At 41.3% G+C, this 17,322-nt stretch overlaps 1 protein-coding gene across 2 annotated transcripts in view; it reads left to right on the forward strand.

Annotated features, from left to right (window-relative positions):
• Positions 1 to 4,174: 4,174 nt before the first annotated feature.
• LOC111980555 (rho GTPase-activating protein 27) overlaps positions 4,175 to 17,322 on the forward strand; it is a 32,294-nt gene continuing 19,146 nt past the window's right edge. Inside the window, exons 1-2 of one of the 2 annotated variants that reach the window (XM_070433750.1) lie at positions 4,175 to 4,524; positions 11,304 to 12,377. In XM_070433750.1, the coding sequence (XP_070289851.1) occupies positions 11,394 to 12,377 (984 nt within the window). In that variant the 5' untranslated portion in view covers positions 4,175 to 4,524; positions 11,304 to 11,393. The remainder of the gene's footprint in view (positions 4,525 to 11,303; positions 12,378 to 17,322) is intronic. The other variant, XM_024011350.3, reaches the window with a different exon arrangement.

Genomic DNA, 17,322 nt, shown 5'->3' on the forward strand with positions numbered 1-17,322 from the left:
TATATCGCCCTCTGGTGTTGGCTACAACAGCCTACAGGTGGCGGTCATAAACAACTACCAGAGCGTCTCTGCTTTCAAAATTAAAACAAAGTAAACATTGTGCAACTTCATGTGCAATTATTTACTAATTGTCCAGTCATGAATGGCAGGGGTCACACGTGGAACATTGAAGACAGTAAYGAAAAAATGAGGTGAGTGAAGAACAATTGTGATTATAAACCCTTGGTGACTGACAGGGGACGCTGTATTGAAGCCCCCTTGATACTCCTCAATTGTAAAAAATAATATTTTTGGGAGCTATATAAAAGTATTTGTTGATGTCTACATTAGTTTTTGACATTTTACAGACACATATTACAGACACCTTAATGCATACTTTTACATTACATTAAGTGATCTAAACATAAAAAATATATATAAAAACATTTTACTTGAAAACATGTAAATACTTAAATAAATGCAATTTTGTCCTTGAAACATTTAATTGAAATACTGTAGAATTCCATTAATTCCTGGAGGACTGCGCCTACTAGTGAGTGCAATATGGCTTCAAGGAACTCAATGGCCAATACATAGAATTAGCAATCCATGGTTTATATACACTATATACTGCTCTGGAAAAAATTAAGAGACCACTGCAAAATTAGCAGTTTCTCTGGTTTTACTATTGATAGGTATGTGTTTGGGTAAAATTAACATTTTTATTTTATTCTATAAACTACTGACAACATTTCTCCCAAATTCCAAATAAAAATTATGTAATTTAGAGCATTTATTTGCAGAAACTGACAACTGGTCAAAATAACAAAAAAGATGCCGTGTTGTCAGACCTTGAATAATGCATGTTTATTCAGCGCATGTGACAAATACAATTTGATTTGATTGGACTCTGGAACAGTCGAAACGCGTTCTCTGGAGTGATGAATCATGCTTCACCATCTGGCAGTCCAACGGACGAATATGGGTTTAGCGGATGCCAGGAGAATGCTAACTGCCCGAATGCATAGTGCCAACTTTAAAGTTTGGTGGAGGAGAAATAATGGTCTGGGGCTGTTCCAGTCAAGGGAAATCTAAACACTACGGCATACAATTGACATTTAGATGATTCTGTGCTTCCAACTTTGTGGCAACAGTTTGGGGAAGGCCCTTTCCTGTTTCATTATGACAATGCCCCCGTGCACAAAGCGAGGTCCATACAGAAATGTTTTGTCGAGTTCAGTGTGGAAGAATTTGACTGGCCTGCACAGAGCCCTGACCTCAACCCCATTGAACACCTTTGGGATGAATTGGAACGCTGACTGCGAGCCAAGCCTAATCGCCCAACATCAGTGCCCAACCTCACTAATGCTCTTGTGCCTGAATGGAAGCAAGTCCCTGCAGAAATGTTCCAACATATAAGGGAAAGCCTTCTCAGAAAAGTGGAGGCTGTAATAGCAGCAAAGGTACCAAATCCATATTAATGCCCATGATTTTTGAAAGAGATGTGTTGACAAGCAGGTGTACACATACTTTTAGTCATGTAGTGTACATCATTGGTGAAGACAGATGGGAAGAGGCGAAGCTTATCTTTGTTGAGAACAAAATTCAAGAGAACAGAACTAGACATAAGGCGCACAATTCATTAGACACTTGCGATCAAAAAGTATATTATGAGAAAAAGCGATAACGCTTACTTGTCTTTGAAGCCATTTCATGCAAGTATTTTATCTTTGTGATAGGGATGATAATTATAGCAGGTGTCGATAGGAAGAATAAGGATGTGGTCTGGGTGAGAGGGGGAAAAGGATAATGGAGTTGGAGGAATAGTCTAACAGTAGGAAAGGAGTGAGGCTGGGGAAGATAGGATGTGTGGAGGGAGACATGGAGGGAGTGGATGATGTTACCTAAGGAGGGAGGTTTTGGCTAGGGTGAAATAGTGATTCCTCACGAAACCCAGAGAAACCAATAGTTTGGTGATTTTCACAAAATGTGATCCATAGAATAGTCCTTCAGAGGAAGGATTGTGGACATATGACACTGGTATCTAAAAGCATAATTGAAAAATAATGAATCAAAGTTGGCATATTTKTGTGTTAAATCTAGCAGTTGTGAAACTGTGGAAAAATATACCTGCTCTGTCCTCACTGTGTTTCTTAATAGTTAGACAGTCCGCTAAACCCAATAAAATCCACAAAAGTTTGCGAACTGTCAAATTTGTGAACTGTGAAAACATTACAGAGAAAAACAATGCTTTGCTTAAACATAATTACAGAACAATCTCCATGATGGAGCTACGCTAACATTAATCAAAACAGACAGTTACTTGCTAGACAGACTAGCTAGCTAGCATCTTGCAGAAAGTTATTGTTTATATAAACATCGGCTCAGTTAATTTTATACAATTTTTATTTCACCTTTATTTAACCAGGTAGGCAAGTTGAGAACAAGTTCTCATTTACAACTGCGACCTGGCCAGAAAGAATAAATAATAATAATAATAGTTAATTAATAATAATAATTACAGAAAGAGTAAATACATAGTTGCTAACATACAACAATATTCTGCTTTTACTTAACTGGCTACAAGACTAATGCTTAGCAAGGCATAAAGGAGTTTACAGGGGTGATATTGTTGCAGTTTTTAGAGGAAGCTTGATACATTTGTTACTGTTTCGTTCACCTACGTCATCATGGACCACTTTCATGCGATGACAAAAACGGCCACTAGATAGCGCCAATGCTTTCTTCAATAGTAAATAAAAACGTAATGATAGCGGTTCTATGGCGGTTCCAATGGAGCCCTTATGGGTGTGAGTCGTTGTTTGGTATGAATTAATTTCACCCCTGGAAACTACATTTATAATTTTTTAGCTCCATGGTCCATCTGCAAGGTTTCTATTTTTGATGGGCATCCCAGTCATCAAGCCAGAGTCGCTGACTGTGTGTGTATAGTCTCTTGTCCATTAGTCATGTGTCTTACTACACTGCCTAGTCTGATGTCACACAACCATAGCTGCTGGAATTCGTTTGGGACTATTAAAGGCCCGAGTGAGTGCACTACTTTTGTGAAATAATCTATTTTTCTAAAATAAAAACATATTATATATATATATATATATGTACATAATTTTTTAAAATTGCCCCTACTTCCCCCAGCTATGCACACAATGCAAACTCAGTCAGATGATGCAGAATCATTTTTGACATGATTTTCGCTGCCTCCCACAGGAAAAATAACTAAGTTGGTGACATTATATGTTCACTTATAACCCAAATCACTTTATTTGGCTCACACACTAAATTAATGTTTCCCCCAGGATAAAATAGGGCATTTAAAAGGGCGTTTCTGTTTTGCCAACTGACACAGAATTTAATTATTATTAACTTATCATTAAAGAACTTATTGGATAGACAAAATCTGTTGTTTAATGCTTTTTAGCCCTCACTCTACAACTTCATAAAGACAACTAACTCCCTTTTGTCTACATCCTAAAATCATTTTGATCAAATCAACTTTGCCATTTTTCACTCATTTAAATGCTGTTGTCGAATAATAGCTCATTGCAGCCAGTCATATGGCTTTCTCTATCTATTCATCAGAATCTTACAAAGACCTGTGAATGAGAGACTAGCTGCCCTCATAATGCCCACACATAGAACCCAACCTTCTCTCTCTCTCTTCTCTCTCTTCCTCCTCTCTCTCTCTCTCTCTCTCTCTCTCTCTCTCTCTCTCTCTCTCTCTCTCTCTCTCTCTCTCTCTCTCTCTCTCTTCCTCTCTCGCTCTCAATTAAATTACATTTCAATTCAATTTAAGGGCTTTATTGGTATGGACACATATGTTAACATTGCCAAAGCAAGTGAAGTAGATAATAAACAAAAATGAAATAAACAATACAAATTAACAGTAAACCTACACTCACAGAAGTCCAAAAGAATAAAGAAATTTCAAATGTTATATTATGTCTATATACAGTGTGTAACAATGTGCAAAATAGTTAAAGTGCAAAAGGGAAAATAAATAAACATAAATATGGGTTGTATTACAATGGTGTTTGTTCTCTCTCTCTCTCTCTCCTTCTCTCTCTCTCTTCTCTCTCTCTCTCTCTGTCTCACTCTTTCTTCCTGTCGCTCTGCCTCTCACTTCTCTGAAGCGGGGATGTGCGCGCTAGAACAGGAAATGAATGCAGACAGAAGAAGCAGGCAAGCTGCGACCGGCACACACGCAAAGAGCACTCTCCCTCCTCACACACATACACACACACACACACACACATACACACATTCTCTCTCCACCACACACACTGCCCAGAGGCTCTCCAACCAGAGCTGGAACCTTTCAGCCCCAGGTGAAAAGACAGAAAGCGGAGGAGGGGAGTGGAGGCCGGCCAGAGGAAGAAGAAGGAGAGGGCAGGGGGGGATCAGTGAGAAGAAAAGAGTGAAAGACAGAACAGAGCAACCTGTTAGTGAGATCTGGGACTCTGCTGAAGAAACCGTGGGAGCTTGGAACACAGGCTATAGGATGGTTRTGCTGTCCTCTTGCTCCAGGTACATTTTCTGCAAAAATCTTTTAATAGACTTATTTATGTGGTGATTGTTGTACCTTATCACACCTTGTTACTCAGAAGTGTATGCTTTTTTTGTTTTTTTGTTGCCATGGCAGAGATGTTGTTTGAGGGTTCTGTTGGGAAGTGGGACCTTTTTTTAACAAGCCAGGGGCGAGGGCTCTTATTCYAATGTATGAAAACAACACATGTTTAACGCTAGATGCCCAGTGTGTGACTGCTGTTTGGCTGTTGTTGTCTGTGTTTGACCAATCACATACTTAGTGAAAGGGTGAAAGTTCACCATGGATGTTGTTGTGATTCTGTCACATGCGAATCACTCAGGAAAATTACGATTGTGTCACATGTTGATCTCTGAGAATGATCTTGTGGTGTTTGGTCAACACCCCAGTGGTCATGACTCATATTCATATCTAAACCTTCATCTTCAGGTTTAATTTTTCATCGCTTTCTGTGGCTAATCTCAGCATTTGATTTTTATGACAGCCATACATTCAGAGATAGTATGGGTGTCCCTTTATATTCCTCTCTTTCTCTGTTTTGAGTGTGTTGTTGAGTGTGTTGTTGGGTGTGTTTACAGGACAGGAACATATTGAGTGTATGTGTCCCTGGAGCGCTCACACTACATTCCTGCTCCTGCCTGGTTGGGGTGGGTGTGGAGGGAAAYAGGGTAGTGCRGCGGGCTCGGTTATACACATARAGGTGRAGGATCTTAATTAGATCKKTTTTTTGTTGCTGYGAGTGTTCCTGCACCGCAGGAAATGCAGATGAGCTTTACATACATTCACTGAAAACACACACTCTCACATAGGGTTGTTTTAACAGTATTAGACTTTTCATGTAGCCTACATTTGGCCAGCTAATACCATAACCACCGATCAAGCAACATTATGGACTAAACTTTCAAGTCCTGTTGCTACAGGATTAATTTGCTGCGACAATATAGATCCTACATCTGTACAGGACACATTCCAGCAAGTCCACCCTCCCTCCTATTGAGACACTTCTGTGTCCCACAAACCAACATCACCTTGTTCAGGTGTTTTGGTTAATTTTTGAATGGCAGAACTGAACCATTGGTTCATGTTGGTTTTGTGACTACTTTTCTTTATTTAACTAGGCAAGTCAGTTAAGAACAAATTCTTATTTACAATGACAGCCTAGGAACAGTGGGTTAACTGCCTTGTTCAGGGGCAGAACGACAATTTGTTTTACCTTGTCAGCTCAGGGATTCGATCTAGCAACCATTCGGTTACTGGCCCACCGCTCTACCCACTCAGCTACCCATTTAATGTGGTTGCATTAACCACCATCACTGCTTTTCTCCTGAATCCTTAAAGCTCTAATATTATGTGCTGTTGTTCTGCCTTGAGCTCTGCATAGCCTTATTTGAAAGGTTAACAAAATTAGAGAATAGAGAGCCGTGCTAAATTTGGAACAAGGTTTAGTGTCGAGGCCTGGGAGTGTGGAGCGCCACAGTTCAGAGGTGTTCCATATTTGCAGGGGTAAGCTAAGCAGTGCAGCCTTACTCTTTTCCATCCTAGACATCCGGCCAGGAACCAGAGACACTGAGCGAGGTCAAAGGGAGCCCAACCAGAGGAAAAAGAGAGGTTTCCGTATTTAAACACAGGCTGAATGGGATCTGCCTCCTCCAATTGTTCTCTCTTTTCATCAGCCTTTTTGAGTTGGAGGGTGTTCCTCAACAGCATAGATACCAACCCAGCAAGGATGTTTGTTGAGTGTTAGATACTGTATTTGTTATTTCGAGTTCTGAGCAAGTGTTAAGACATTAATGCTACAACAGACWCTTTCTGAACACAAAAAGTCTACAATCACACTTGATAAAGTTATGAAAACATTGTGCATTGTAAGAAATATATGCATGTGTGTGATTGAAATGGTACAGTGAAAGGCAAGAACAATGTACAGAATCTGTTCTGAAAACATTTTATAAACATTTTGGGAACGTTTTGAGACCCAGAAAAAGTTTGCTGGGACGGGCACTCTTTTCTGACTTGCACTGACATGATGAATCACTGCATTGAGCATATCGYTCATTCTTCTCCCTTTCTGTTCTTTCCCAGAGGGAGGGAGTCACTGAAATGTTATRAAGTCGTCAAACAGGTTACTTTTCTCTACAAGAAGCGCCCTAGTTCAATCCTATGAAACTCTGCATTTTCACAAAGCCTTATTTGTTATGTCATGTTACGAGATATGGATACARGAGCAGTGAGCTTGGCACTGAGAGTTTGTGTGGCTTTATCTCTGGAGCCGGGCTAGGCGCTCCCTTCTGGGGTTTCTGTTCCTTTGGTAAACCACAGGATTGCCATTCCGGTGGGCTAACTCCCTCCTTCTGTTCAGTGTAGAAGGAGGCTGGGCTGTTCCGCTCTCTCCGTCTCCACCCTCTGCTCTCTCGGGCTGTGGTGGTTCTGCCCTCTGCAGAGGACTCACTCTGCTATTCGGGCATGCTGGAGCAGGTTGTCAGTGATATAGGGAGGATGGCTCGGCTGCTACAGATGTAGGTCTGACTCTGAACAGATAATCCACAAAATACCCCCAAGGCCTAAAAATGACTATGGAATGGTGTAGGCTATTCAATTGAAATGCATTGCCTTGCACTGGAGGCCCATCTAATATGTCATCCAGTRTGTTAACCAGTTTTGTTGTTAGGTTGGAGTGAATGATGGGAGTGGCTTCCAGGTTCCATGCAGAGGTGGAGCTGGAAGGGGCCAGTGTTTACAGTGTAAACAAAGTAGAGAGGGATAAAGGGAATAGCCAGCCAATTATTTTTTTCTCTTTACCCCTTCTCTATCTTTCTCCCCTCTCTCTCTTTATCTCTAAACCCTCTCTCTCATTTTCTCTTTCTCTAAATTCTCTCATCTCTCTTTCTTCCCACTGCAGCGACAGACACAGAAAGGATATACGTATCACATGACTAGCCCTGCCTTGTCCCCTCTCCCTCCCCAGAGTTATTTTTGATTGTCAGTCCTTCGTCACTGGTTAATTARCTGAGCAGTGAGCACATCTGATCACGTAGTAGAATCAGGTTAGACCAGAAATACAAGCCAGACACGTTGTAGCATTGGCAGACGTGCTCCGTGGGCTGTTCTACTGGTCTATGGGAATTGCTCAAGCTGCACTGTGTTGTTCTAAGAGAGTATTGGTGCATAAGACAAATCTATTGAGAGGAGACACCTGTACAAGAACATGCTGTATGCTATGTAGTGTTAAAATACACTGTCATTATGTTTGACTACTGGTATTTGGGCCTGCACACAATGGCAAGCAGTAGGCAGAGTGTCAGTCATTAGTAATAATGAAGATAGCCGTTCAATCTACCTGCAATTGAGAATACTGACATAAAAACATAGAACAAGCATACAAATGCAATGTATTTTCATTTTCAGTGTTGAAATAGGCAAATTCCACCCTTTCCCTTAGGTTAAAAAGAGTTGTGTTTCCTTGAGTGGTAGACAGTATGTGGTTTAGCGTTGTGGTCTGAGATAAGAGAGACATATATGTGTGTGGGTGTATGTCTGTGTGATATTCTTAAGATGTGAGAGAAAGAGGGGTCACTTGATTTCTATGATGACATATTTTGACTGCTCTAAATTGGCCTTGAGGAGAGAGGTCAACTCGTTCTCACTTTGACACGTCATGGTAAGCTACTCTTAGACAAGACCAAAACAGGTTTTGATGTCAGAATGGATATGTAATTTTCCTATTGTGTGTGAGGTCTGTTTACGCACGTGTGTGTGTGTGCATGCACGTGACCTTTCAGCTGATCTAAGGTCAGTTTTGASCCCTAAGGATTACAGTTAGTACTAGGGTATTTATTAGTGTAGGGTATGCTGCTCCCAGATCTATGATGAGGAACGACTTCCATCGCGAGCACATCCTGTTTCATGATGTCTGGCCCGCCACGGACTGGTCGGTGTTATGATATATTTTATCATGTTGCTGAGAACGACACTACTTTTTCCTGCTTCTCTCTTTGTGTACGCCCCATCCCAGCCAGCCCAGCCAGCCCAGCCATCCCAGCCAGCCCAAAGAGAGGATGGAACTACCACTAAACTGTCACACTCGCAAATCAAGCAATGCAGATATTCATTAAAGTCCTAAAAATAAGGGTTAGCCAAATGATTGACTGGGACAAACAAACACGCAGAGGAGAGGAGAGACAGAAGGTATTTATAGGATGTTTAAAGCTTAGGAAAGGCTTCCGGTGCTGTGATTTTTCACCAYTCAGGGAAAATCTGTAATATTTACAAATGACCATGAAAAACACCATGAAAATATCATCCTCTACCAAATTACATTATACTCTACCAAACTAGTTAGTTAGTGCAACAAGAGGTGACTACGCTTGTGTGATGAGTAACCTTGCCAGAGACCTGAATACTTGCATTGGCTCCCCAAGATAATACCTAGGGTTTAGCTTAACAGGCTAACATAATCTGGTGACATGCATAGTCAGAAAAATCATTTAGGAAAGCTAAAAGGGAACATATGACATGTTCTGCTTTTTTCATGACATAACACTTGTCCATTTTAGGGCTTYAAACAGTACATTTTAAGCCCTAAAATGGACATGCATATCAACCAAATCAAATMCATTCCAACCAACTTCCTTAAAGGACTTATATGAAACTTCTAAATGGAGAACAGCATTATCATGACATGTCATTTCCACATTTGCTGGATTGACAGATGTCCAGATGTGTCACAAGCAGTGATCTATGTGCTGTCATGATAGAGCTATAGGGGGTTGACTATTATATCTACTGGTAGTGTGTGTGTGACCACTTGGCAGCTGGGTAATCTTTGAAGTTAAACAGTATCTGTTGACAATGGGCGTGGGMCGTGGCCATCGAGAGATCTGCCGTGTTTGCTGAACACATATTTTGTAGTGTTGGTGCTTCAACTGGAATGACCTAATGTACACATTCCCATGTACATATATACTTATATACTACCATTTGATAGTGACAAGATCATGTGTACTGCAATATGTATATGTATATTTAAAAACATGAAGATGTACAGTTGAAGTCGGAAGTTTACATACACTTAGGTTGGAGTCATTAAAACTAGTTTTTCACCCACTCCACAAATTTCTTGTTAACAAACTATAGTTTTGGCAAGTCGGTTAGGACATCTACTTTGTGCATGACACAAGTCATTTTTCCAACAATTGTTTACGGACAGATTATTTCCCTTATAATTCACTCTATCACAATTCCAGTGGGTCAGAAGTTTACATACACTAAGTTGACTGTGCCTTTAAACAGCTTGGAAAATTATGTCATGGCTTTAGAAACTTCTGATAGGCAAATCGACATAATTTGAGTCAGTTGGAGGTGTACCTGTGGATGTATTTCATGGCCTACCTTCAAACTCAGGGCCTCTTTGCTTGACATCATGGGAAATCAAAATAAATCAGCCAAAAATTGTAGACCTTCACAAGTCTGGTTCATCCTTGGGAGAAATTTCCAAACGCCTGAAGGTACCACGTTCATCTGTACAAACAAAGGTACGCAGGTATAAACACTACGGGACCACGCAGCCATCATACCGCTCAGGAAGGAGACGCGTTTTGTCTCCTAGAGATGAACGTACTTTGGTGCGAAAAGTGCAAATCAATCCCAGAACAACAGCAAAGGACCTTGTGACGATGCTGGTGGAAACAGGTACAAAAGTGTCTGTATTCACAGTAAAACGAGTGCTATATCAACATAACCTGAAAGGCCGCTCAGCAAGGAAGAAGCCACTGCACCAAAGCTGCCATAAAAAAAGCTAGACTACGGTTTGCAACTGCACATGGGGACAAAGATCGTACTTTTTGGAGAAATGTCCTCTGGTCTGATGAAACAAAAATAGAACTGTTTGGCCATAATGACCATCGTTATGTTTGGAGGGAAAAGGGGGAGGCTTGCAAGCTGAAGAACATCCCAACAGTGAAGCACGGGGGTGGCAGCATCATGTTGTGGGGGTGCTTTGCTGCAAGAGGGACTGGTGCACTTCACCAAATAGATGGCATCATGAAGCGGGAAAATTATGTGGATATATTGAAGCAACATCTCAAGACATCAGTCAGGAAGTTAAAGCTTGGTCGCATATGGGTCTTCCAAATGGACAATGACCCCAAGAATACTTCCAAAGCCGTGGCAAAATGGCTTAAGGACAAGAAAGTCAAGATATTGGAGTGGCCATCACAAAGCCCTGACCTCAATCCAATAGAATATTTGTGGGCAGAACTGAAAAAGCGTGTGCGAGCAAGGAGGCATGCAAACCTGACTCAGTTACACCAGCTCTGTCAGGAGGAATGGGCCAAAATTCACCCAACTTATTGTGGGTAGCTTGTGGAAGGCTACCCAAAACGTTTGACCCAAGATAAACAATTTAAAGGCAATGCTACCAAATACTAATTGAGTGTATGTAAACTTCTGACCCACTGGGAATGTGATGAAAGCAATAAAAGCTGAAATAAATCATTCTCTCTACTTTTATTCTGACATTTCACATTCTTAAAATAAAGTGGTGATCCTAACTGACCTAAGACAGGGAATTTTTACTGGGATTAAATGTCAGGAATTGTGAAAAACTGAGTTTAAATGTTTTTGGCTAAGGTGTATGTCAACTTTCGACTTCAACTGTATATGTACAGAACATACTGTATATTTACAAGAACAGTAAGGTAATGCAATACCTTTGAAAAGTATGAGTAATGTAACAATTCTAATATTTTTTTGTTCCCTTTAGGAGGGCTGTAGTGGAGCCTTGACCGTTCTTGGGGAAAGGGAGGGGGTGGCTGGCCACAACAGACACTGCCACGGCCACCACGCTGCCACAATGTCCTCCTTGGTGTGCAACATGGGGCTGGTGCTGGTAGAGTTTGAGTATGAGTACATGGGCCGCGATGGGGGCCTGGTGTCCATCAAGCCCAACGAACGCTACATCCTGCTGGCCAAGACCAATGACCACTGGTGGCACGTGAGGAAGAACGAGCAAGCAAGGCCCTTCTATATACCTGCTAAATACGTCAAGGAGCTCCCCGCAGAGTTCCCATCCCCGCTGGACTTTGCTGACCCACCCAGTCCTGATTTGGTTCCAATTCCGGTTCCTGCGCCGGTGCCAGTGCCAGTCCCAAAGCACTCRGTACCAGACCGGGCAGAAACGAGGGCAGGAGATGAGGTGACTATCCGTCTCCGCTCCCCGAAGAGACATCAGAAGACTGAGCACCGCATGTCCACATTTGGCGTACCCGTAGAATTCCACGACCCGTCTCCTGGGGCATTGAAGCGCAGCGGACTGAACGACTCTCTGCCGGGCCTTCACTCCAACGTTGCCCTTGAGGTTCCCTTAACAGTGCCCTCGCCTCAAGCCAACAGTAGTGCCAAACACAAGAAGCAATTAAGCCTGAGTTCCGGTTCGCTCTTCGGCTCCTCCCTGTCGGTGGAGGAGCCTCTCTCCCTGAACCCCCGAGCCCCCAGCTTCAGCCCAGCTGACCCCCTCCAACGGCCCTCCCAGGCCGTCCCAGTGGAGAGGCCCATCATTCCTGATGCCGAGGTCACCGGTGACGGGATTCCCCATCAGGAACCTCTGAAAGAGCCGGAATGTCCTCTGGAGCTGGAGGAGGGAGAAAATGAGAAATCTAGTGTGGAGGCTGAGGATGAATCAAAGGAGGACTCTGAGAATATTTATGAATCAATATTGGACCTGAAGCTGGATGAGTCCCCTATAATAGTGGAGAAGGCCCCGACAGTGAGTCCTGCTGCTGTGGCTGAACCTACACCTGTTATCGCTCCCACTTCTCCATCTCCAACACAGACACAGGTAAAAGTATTATCTGTAAAGTGTTTGTAAGTAGTGACCCTGCAGTGCGACTTGCCTATTTGATCGCATTGGGGCCACAGTCTTTCCCTCACGCTATGTATGTGCCTATGAAGGGATGACTGTTGATTAAAGGTGAAGCACTTCATTACATGGGGCATTTACGGGGCCTTTTACAGTTKATAGAGTAATAGTATCCCATGAAGTTTAATATCTGGGGGGCCCTTCCATAGGAAGTGGCTAGCTATTATAGGATACATGTTGGATTAGTCTGTATGGTAAAATGCAGCTGTTTTATGAATAAATTGTTTAGAAGTGATCATGTTTTTATATTGCGAGGCTCTAACGGTCAAACATGAAAATGAACAATATGACCTCCTTTTGTGACAAATACTCCGTACCATCTGTCTCAAGGAAGTAAGAATGGGAGGAAGGGTGGGGGAGTTGTCCATCGAGCTATACAGCAAGACAGGCAGATAAACAGACACTCATTGGCTTTGTACATAGCAATTACAAATACCAAGCAAATAGTTGGAATTGCATATCAAGTCAGACAGTTAACACTGTGGGCAGGGTGCAGAAGAACCTGTTCACAGATGGTGGACATTTTCTTTCCTCCATTGCTTAAGATACCACAGGGAGGCACTGTCTACAACTAAATGTTGTTGAGGAAATCAAGGTAGTTCCAGGCAACATCCACATATTCAGCTTCTACTCCCAAGCCATAAGACTGCTAAATTGTTTGCTAAATAGTTAACCAAATAGCTACCCGGACTATCCGCATTGACCCTTTTTGCACAAACTTTTTGGCTCATCACATGCGCTGCTACTACWGTTTTTATCGGGCATAATATTCCTAGTTATATGTACACACAGTACATGATCAAAAGTATGTGGTAACTCATTGCAAAATTATGGGCAATAATATGTGGTTGGTCCCCCCTTTGCTGCTATAACAGCTTCCACTCTTCTGGGAACGCTTTCCACTAGATGATGATGGAATATTGCTGCAGGGGCTTGCTTCCATTCAGCCGCAAGAGCATTAGTGAGGTCGGGCACTGATTAGGCCTGACTCGCAGTTAGTGTTCCAATACATCCCAAAGGTGTTTGATGGGGTTGAGGTCAGGGCTCTGTGTAGGCCAGTCAAGTTCTTCCACACCGATCTCGACAAACCATTTCTGTATGGACCTCGCTTTGTACACGGGGGCATTTTCATGCTGAAACAGGAAAGGGCCTCCCCTGAACTGTTGCCACAAAGTTGGAAGCACAGAATCATCTAGAATGTCATTGAATGCTATATCGTTAAGATTTCCCTTCACTGGAGCTAAAGGGCCTAGCCCAAACCATGGAGCTAAGGGGCATAGCCCCAGACCATTATTCCTTTTCCACCAAACTTTACAGTTGGCACTATGCATTGGGGCAGGTAGCGTTCTCCTGGCATCCGCCAAACCCAGATTTGTCCGTTAGACTGCCAGATGGTGAAACGTGATTCATCACTCCAGAGAACACGTTTCCACTCCTCCACAGTCCAATGGCGGCGACCTTTACACCACTCCAGCCGATGGTTGGCATTGCGCATGGTGATCTTAGGCTTCTCGGCCATGGAAACCCATTTCATGAAGCTCCCGACAGCTCGGTACTGGCACCCTGTGTATATAGTTGTTAGTTGTTAGTTGTTACTCATTATGTATTTATTATTACTTTTATTATTAAGTGTTTTACTTTTCTATTATTTCTCTATTTTCTTTCTCTCTGCATTGTTGGGAAGGGCGCGTAAGTAAGCATTTCACTGTTAGTCTAAACCTGTTGTTTACGAAGCATGTGACGAATGCAATTAAATATTCAAGTTAAAACTTCAGGAAGAGATTTGTTTACCGTATTTCTGTCTGGTAACTTGACTTTTTCACTGAAAGTTGCAGTCAACTGATTCGTTGAACAAGTTCAACTTCTCAGGAGACTATAGCTATAGTTCAGTCTTGAATCTGTGACTCCTCAATTGCCAATAGTGGTGAAGGAAGTGTGTTCAAAAGAAAAGAGCAGGAATACAATGGTGATCAGCATGAACACTGCTGTCAATGACACCACACACAATAGTCAGGAGAAACACATGAGGTTCTGTCTGCTAGCGTTAGTCATGAGGTTGTGGCCAGTCCGTTTAATGCTTTGGCCACAGCGATAATGAAATAGGAAGGACAGAGGAAACCATGGAAGACAAAGGAAAAGAGGGTCAGTTACAGGGCGGCACTGCTGAGGTAACGTCACCGGAGAGTATGCTTTTTTGAGCCGTGGCGGCAGGAAGTGGTGAGTTTGACTCCAGGGGAAGAGGGGAATCAATCCAGGACGCTTTTCAACTTTTCAAACAATATTAAAATGTAAAAGTTCTCTGGTTATACCACTCACGCTCACAGTGATTTAAAGAGCTGTAAAAAGTGCATGAACATGTTTTTAGGTCAGATAGAGTAATAGAAAAATTATAGGAGAGACGAGAGGGATTAGGGAGGATTTAGATCAGGGTTGTTCAGTGGGCGATTCCACGCCAGTGGGGGTGATCTTGCAAAGAGATTGTTTTGACAGATCTCGCATAGAAACTTCAGAGAAAGGATGTTTAACATGCTTTTTACATTTGTATCACAAACTATTTTTTTGAAAATCATGATGAAAGTGGCCATTTTAGGCCCTTTTAGACCTTACATGCCTCCTGTTAGACCCTATAATCTGTGAACTGTACATGATACAGACAACATCTTGGTGTCATTATCCTCCTTTATAGTGTGCTCTAACATATGGAGTATGTCTAGATTCTGAAAAAAAAATGTTCACATTAATTTGTTCATTAAAATAATTTATAAGCTATCCTGAATCACCGCTTTACATGAACTGCAGAGATGATATGCATTACACCGCAGTCTAATGTTGTACTTGAAACAACATGACAAAAGACACATAAAACAACACATTCACTTATGGGGCAAGATACTTTGAAATACACATTTTCCTCAGAAAGCCTGAACTTCTTCTCCCAAAGGAACTTTATCAGGCTTGGATCTGACTGGGAAGGGAGATATGTTATGATGCAGGAACCATGCAATTACAACGCTCAGACACAAGTATGTTGTGCAGAGAGGAGGGTCAAAGGCTTCAGATCTCTCATAGGCGCAAAGAGACAAACTTATTCAGGTGTCAAAAGTGGAGTCCCATGGTTTTGTTGAGTTTGGATTACAATTGACATGCATTTATGTCAGAAGTTTGTGATCTGGTGACACTGAGAATGCAATAGATAGAGCCAGGGTAAGTTCAAAGTTCATGCTGTACTAATGTAGTTTAAATATAATAGAAATTAGTTTAATGTTTGACTTTCGAGTCATTATTGCCTGCCTGTTTTAAATTCTTTGATGATAATTTTTTTTAAATGAATCTGCATTTTATGTTTAACCTGCTGCACCAGTGTTAAGTTAACKATTGAAAGTGTGTAACGCTCTTTGTCCTGCCTACTATCTGTGTAAAGTAATTCACATGTAACCATCCTATGTATTCAACATCTTATCTTTTTATTGACTACTCAACTTTTGACACTTCTTGTTACAAAACTGGTTGACACTGAATACATTTTGAGCAGAACTGAGACAAGTCACCACGCAGCTATAGACTGCTGGGGAATATCTGAACCTGCACAAAGATTACTAACATTGGGTTACATTTTAGTCAACATAGTAATACTTTTAGACTGCAGTGGAGGCTGCTGAGGGGAGGATGGCTCCTAATAATGTCTGGAATGGAGTTAATTGAATGGTATTAAACACATGAAAACCATGTATTTGATACCATTCTGTTCACTCCATTCTGGCCATTATTAGCAGCCTCCACTATTTTAGAGGTGTTTGCTTCATTCTCACCTGCACAGTTTGATTTCTGTTATATTTAATCAGGTTGAGTTCCAGTAAGAAACAAACGGAAGTGTCTTTAAAACATGGCCACTCACTAAAAAGGACTATGCATGTCTGCACAATAACAATCGATTGGATTTCAGCCTCATTTTGTGTCTGTTCACCTCGTTGCGTTTGACACAAAATAAACATTATGTGATTCCTCGTGATTCCTCGGTTTCGGCTTTTGATTCTGTGGCCTTTCGTCAAGTGACTCGATATAGGTTCTACTTACAGCAATAAACAATAAACAATAATGTTTGTTATATGGAAGCCGAACTGTAGGTGACATGTAGAATTACACTATCATTTATCATGGTTGAGAAACATGGAATCATTCAATTACATTTGGAGTAGTGGATATTATATTTAGAACTTGACAGCCAATGAGTTGGTCAACCTCTGTAAGCAGCTACATAAGGAAGAATCCATTCATCATTTATAAAGACTGTATCCCATCCAAATAATTTAAGGTATGCACCCCTTAACCTGATAACTCACTATTGTAAACCACCCAGGCTGTATGAGTTAAAAACTTTACGCTCTATATCCATTTTCAGAAATGTTGGTAAATTAGCATTTATTGTTTGAAGAAATTATGAAAGAGATTGGTCTGTTTTTTCACTATCTAATCATGGCATGGGGTTGTTCAATGACAGACATGTATTTGTTTAAAATCTATCACTTGATGGTTTAATTTCAGAGAGACAAATAATCATATTTTTTGCAAAATATTATATATCCACCTCACTCTCAGATAAATAAGTAGTACTGCTAGGTTTTACACAGTTAAATATAACAAATAACTACATGTTGTATAAAGAAATGTACAAATGATACATTTGTGACATCAATATATACAAACATTGTTTAGTCATTGCTTATTCAGAGGCACTTGCAGTAAGTGCATTCATCTTAAGATTGCTAGGTGAGACATCCAGATATCACAGTCAAATATATAGGATACGAACATTCCATTCCGGCTAAAGAATGGATATACTGTATAACATTTAGCAAAAAAATAC

The sequence above is a fragment of the Salvelinus sp. IW2-2015 genome, linkage group LG20, assembly GCF_002910315.2.
Source record: "Salvelinus sp. IW2-2015 linkage group LG20, ASM291031v2, whole genome shotgun sequence".
Lineage (NCBI taxonomy): Eukaryota > Metazoa > Chordata > Actinopteri > Salmoniformes > Salmonidae > Salvelinus > Salvelinus sp. IW2-2015.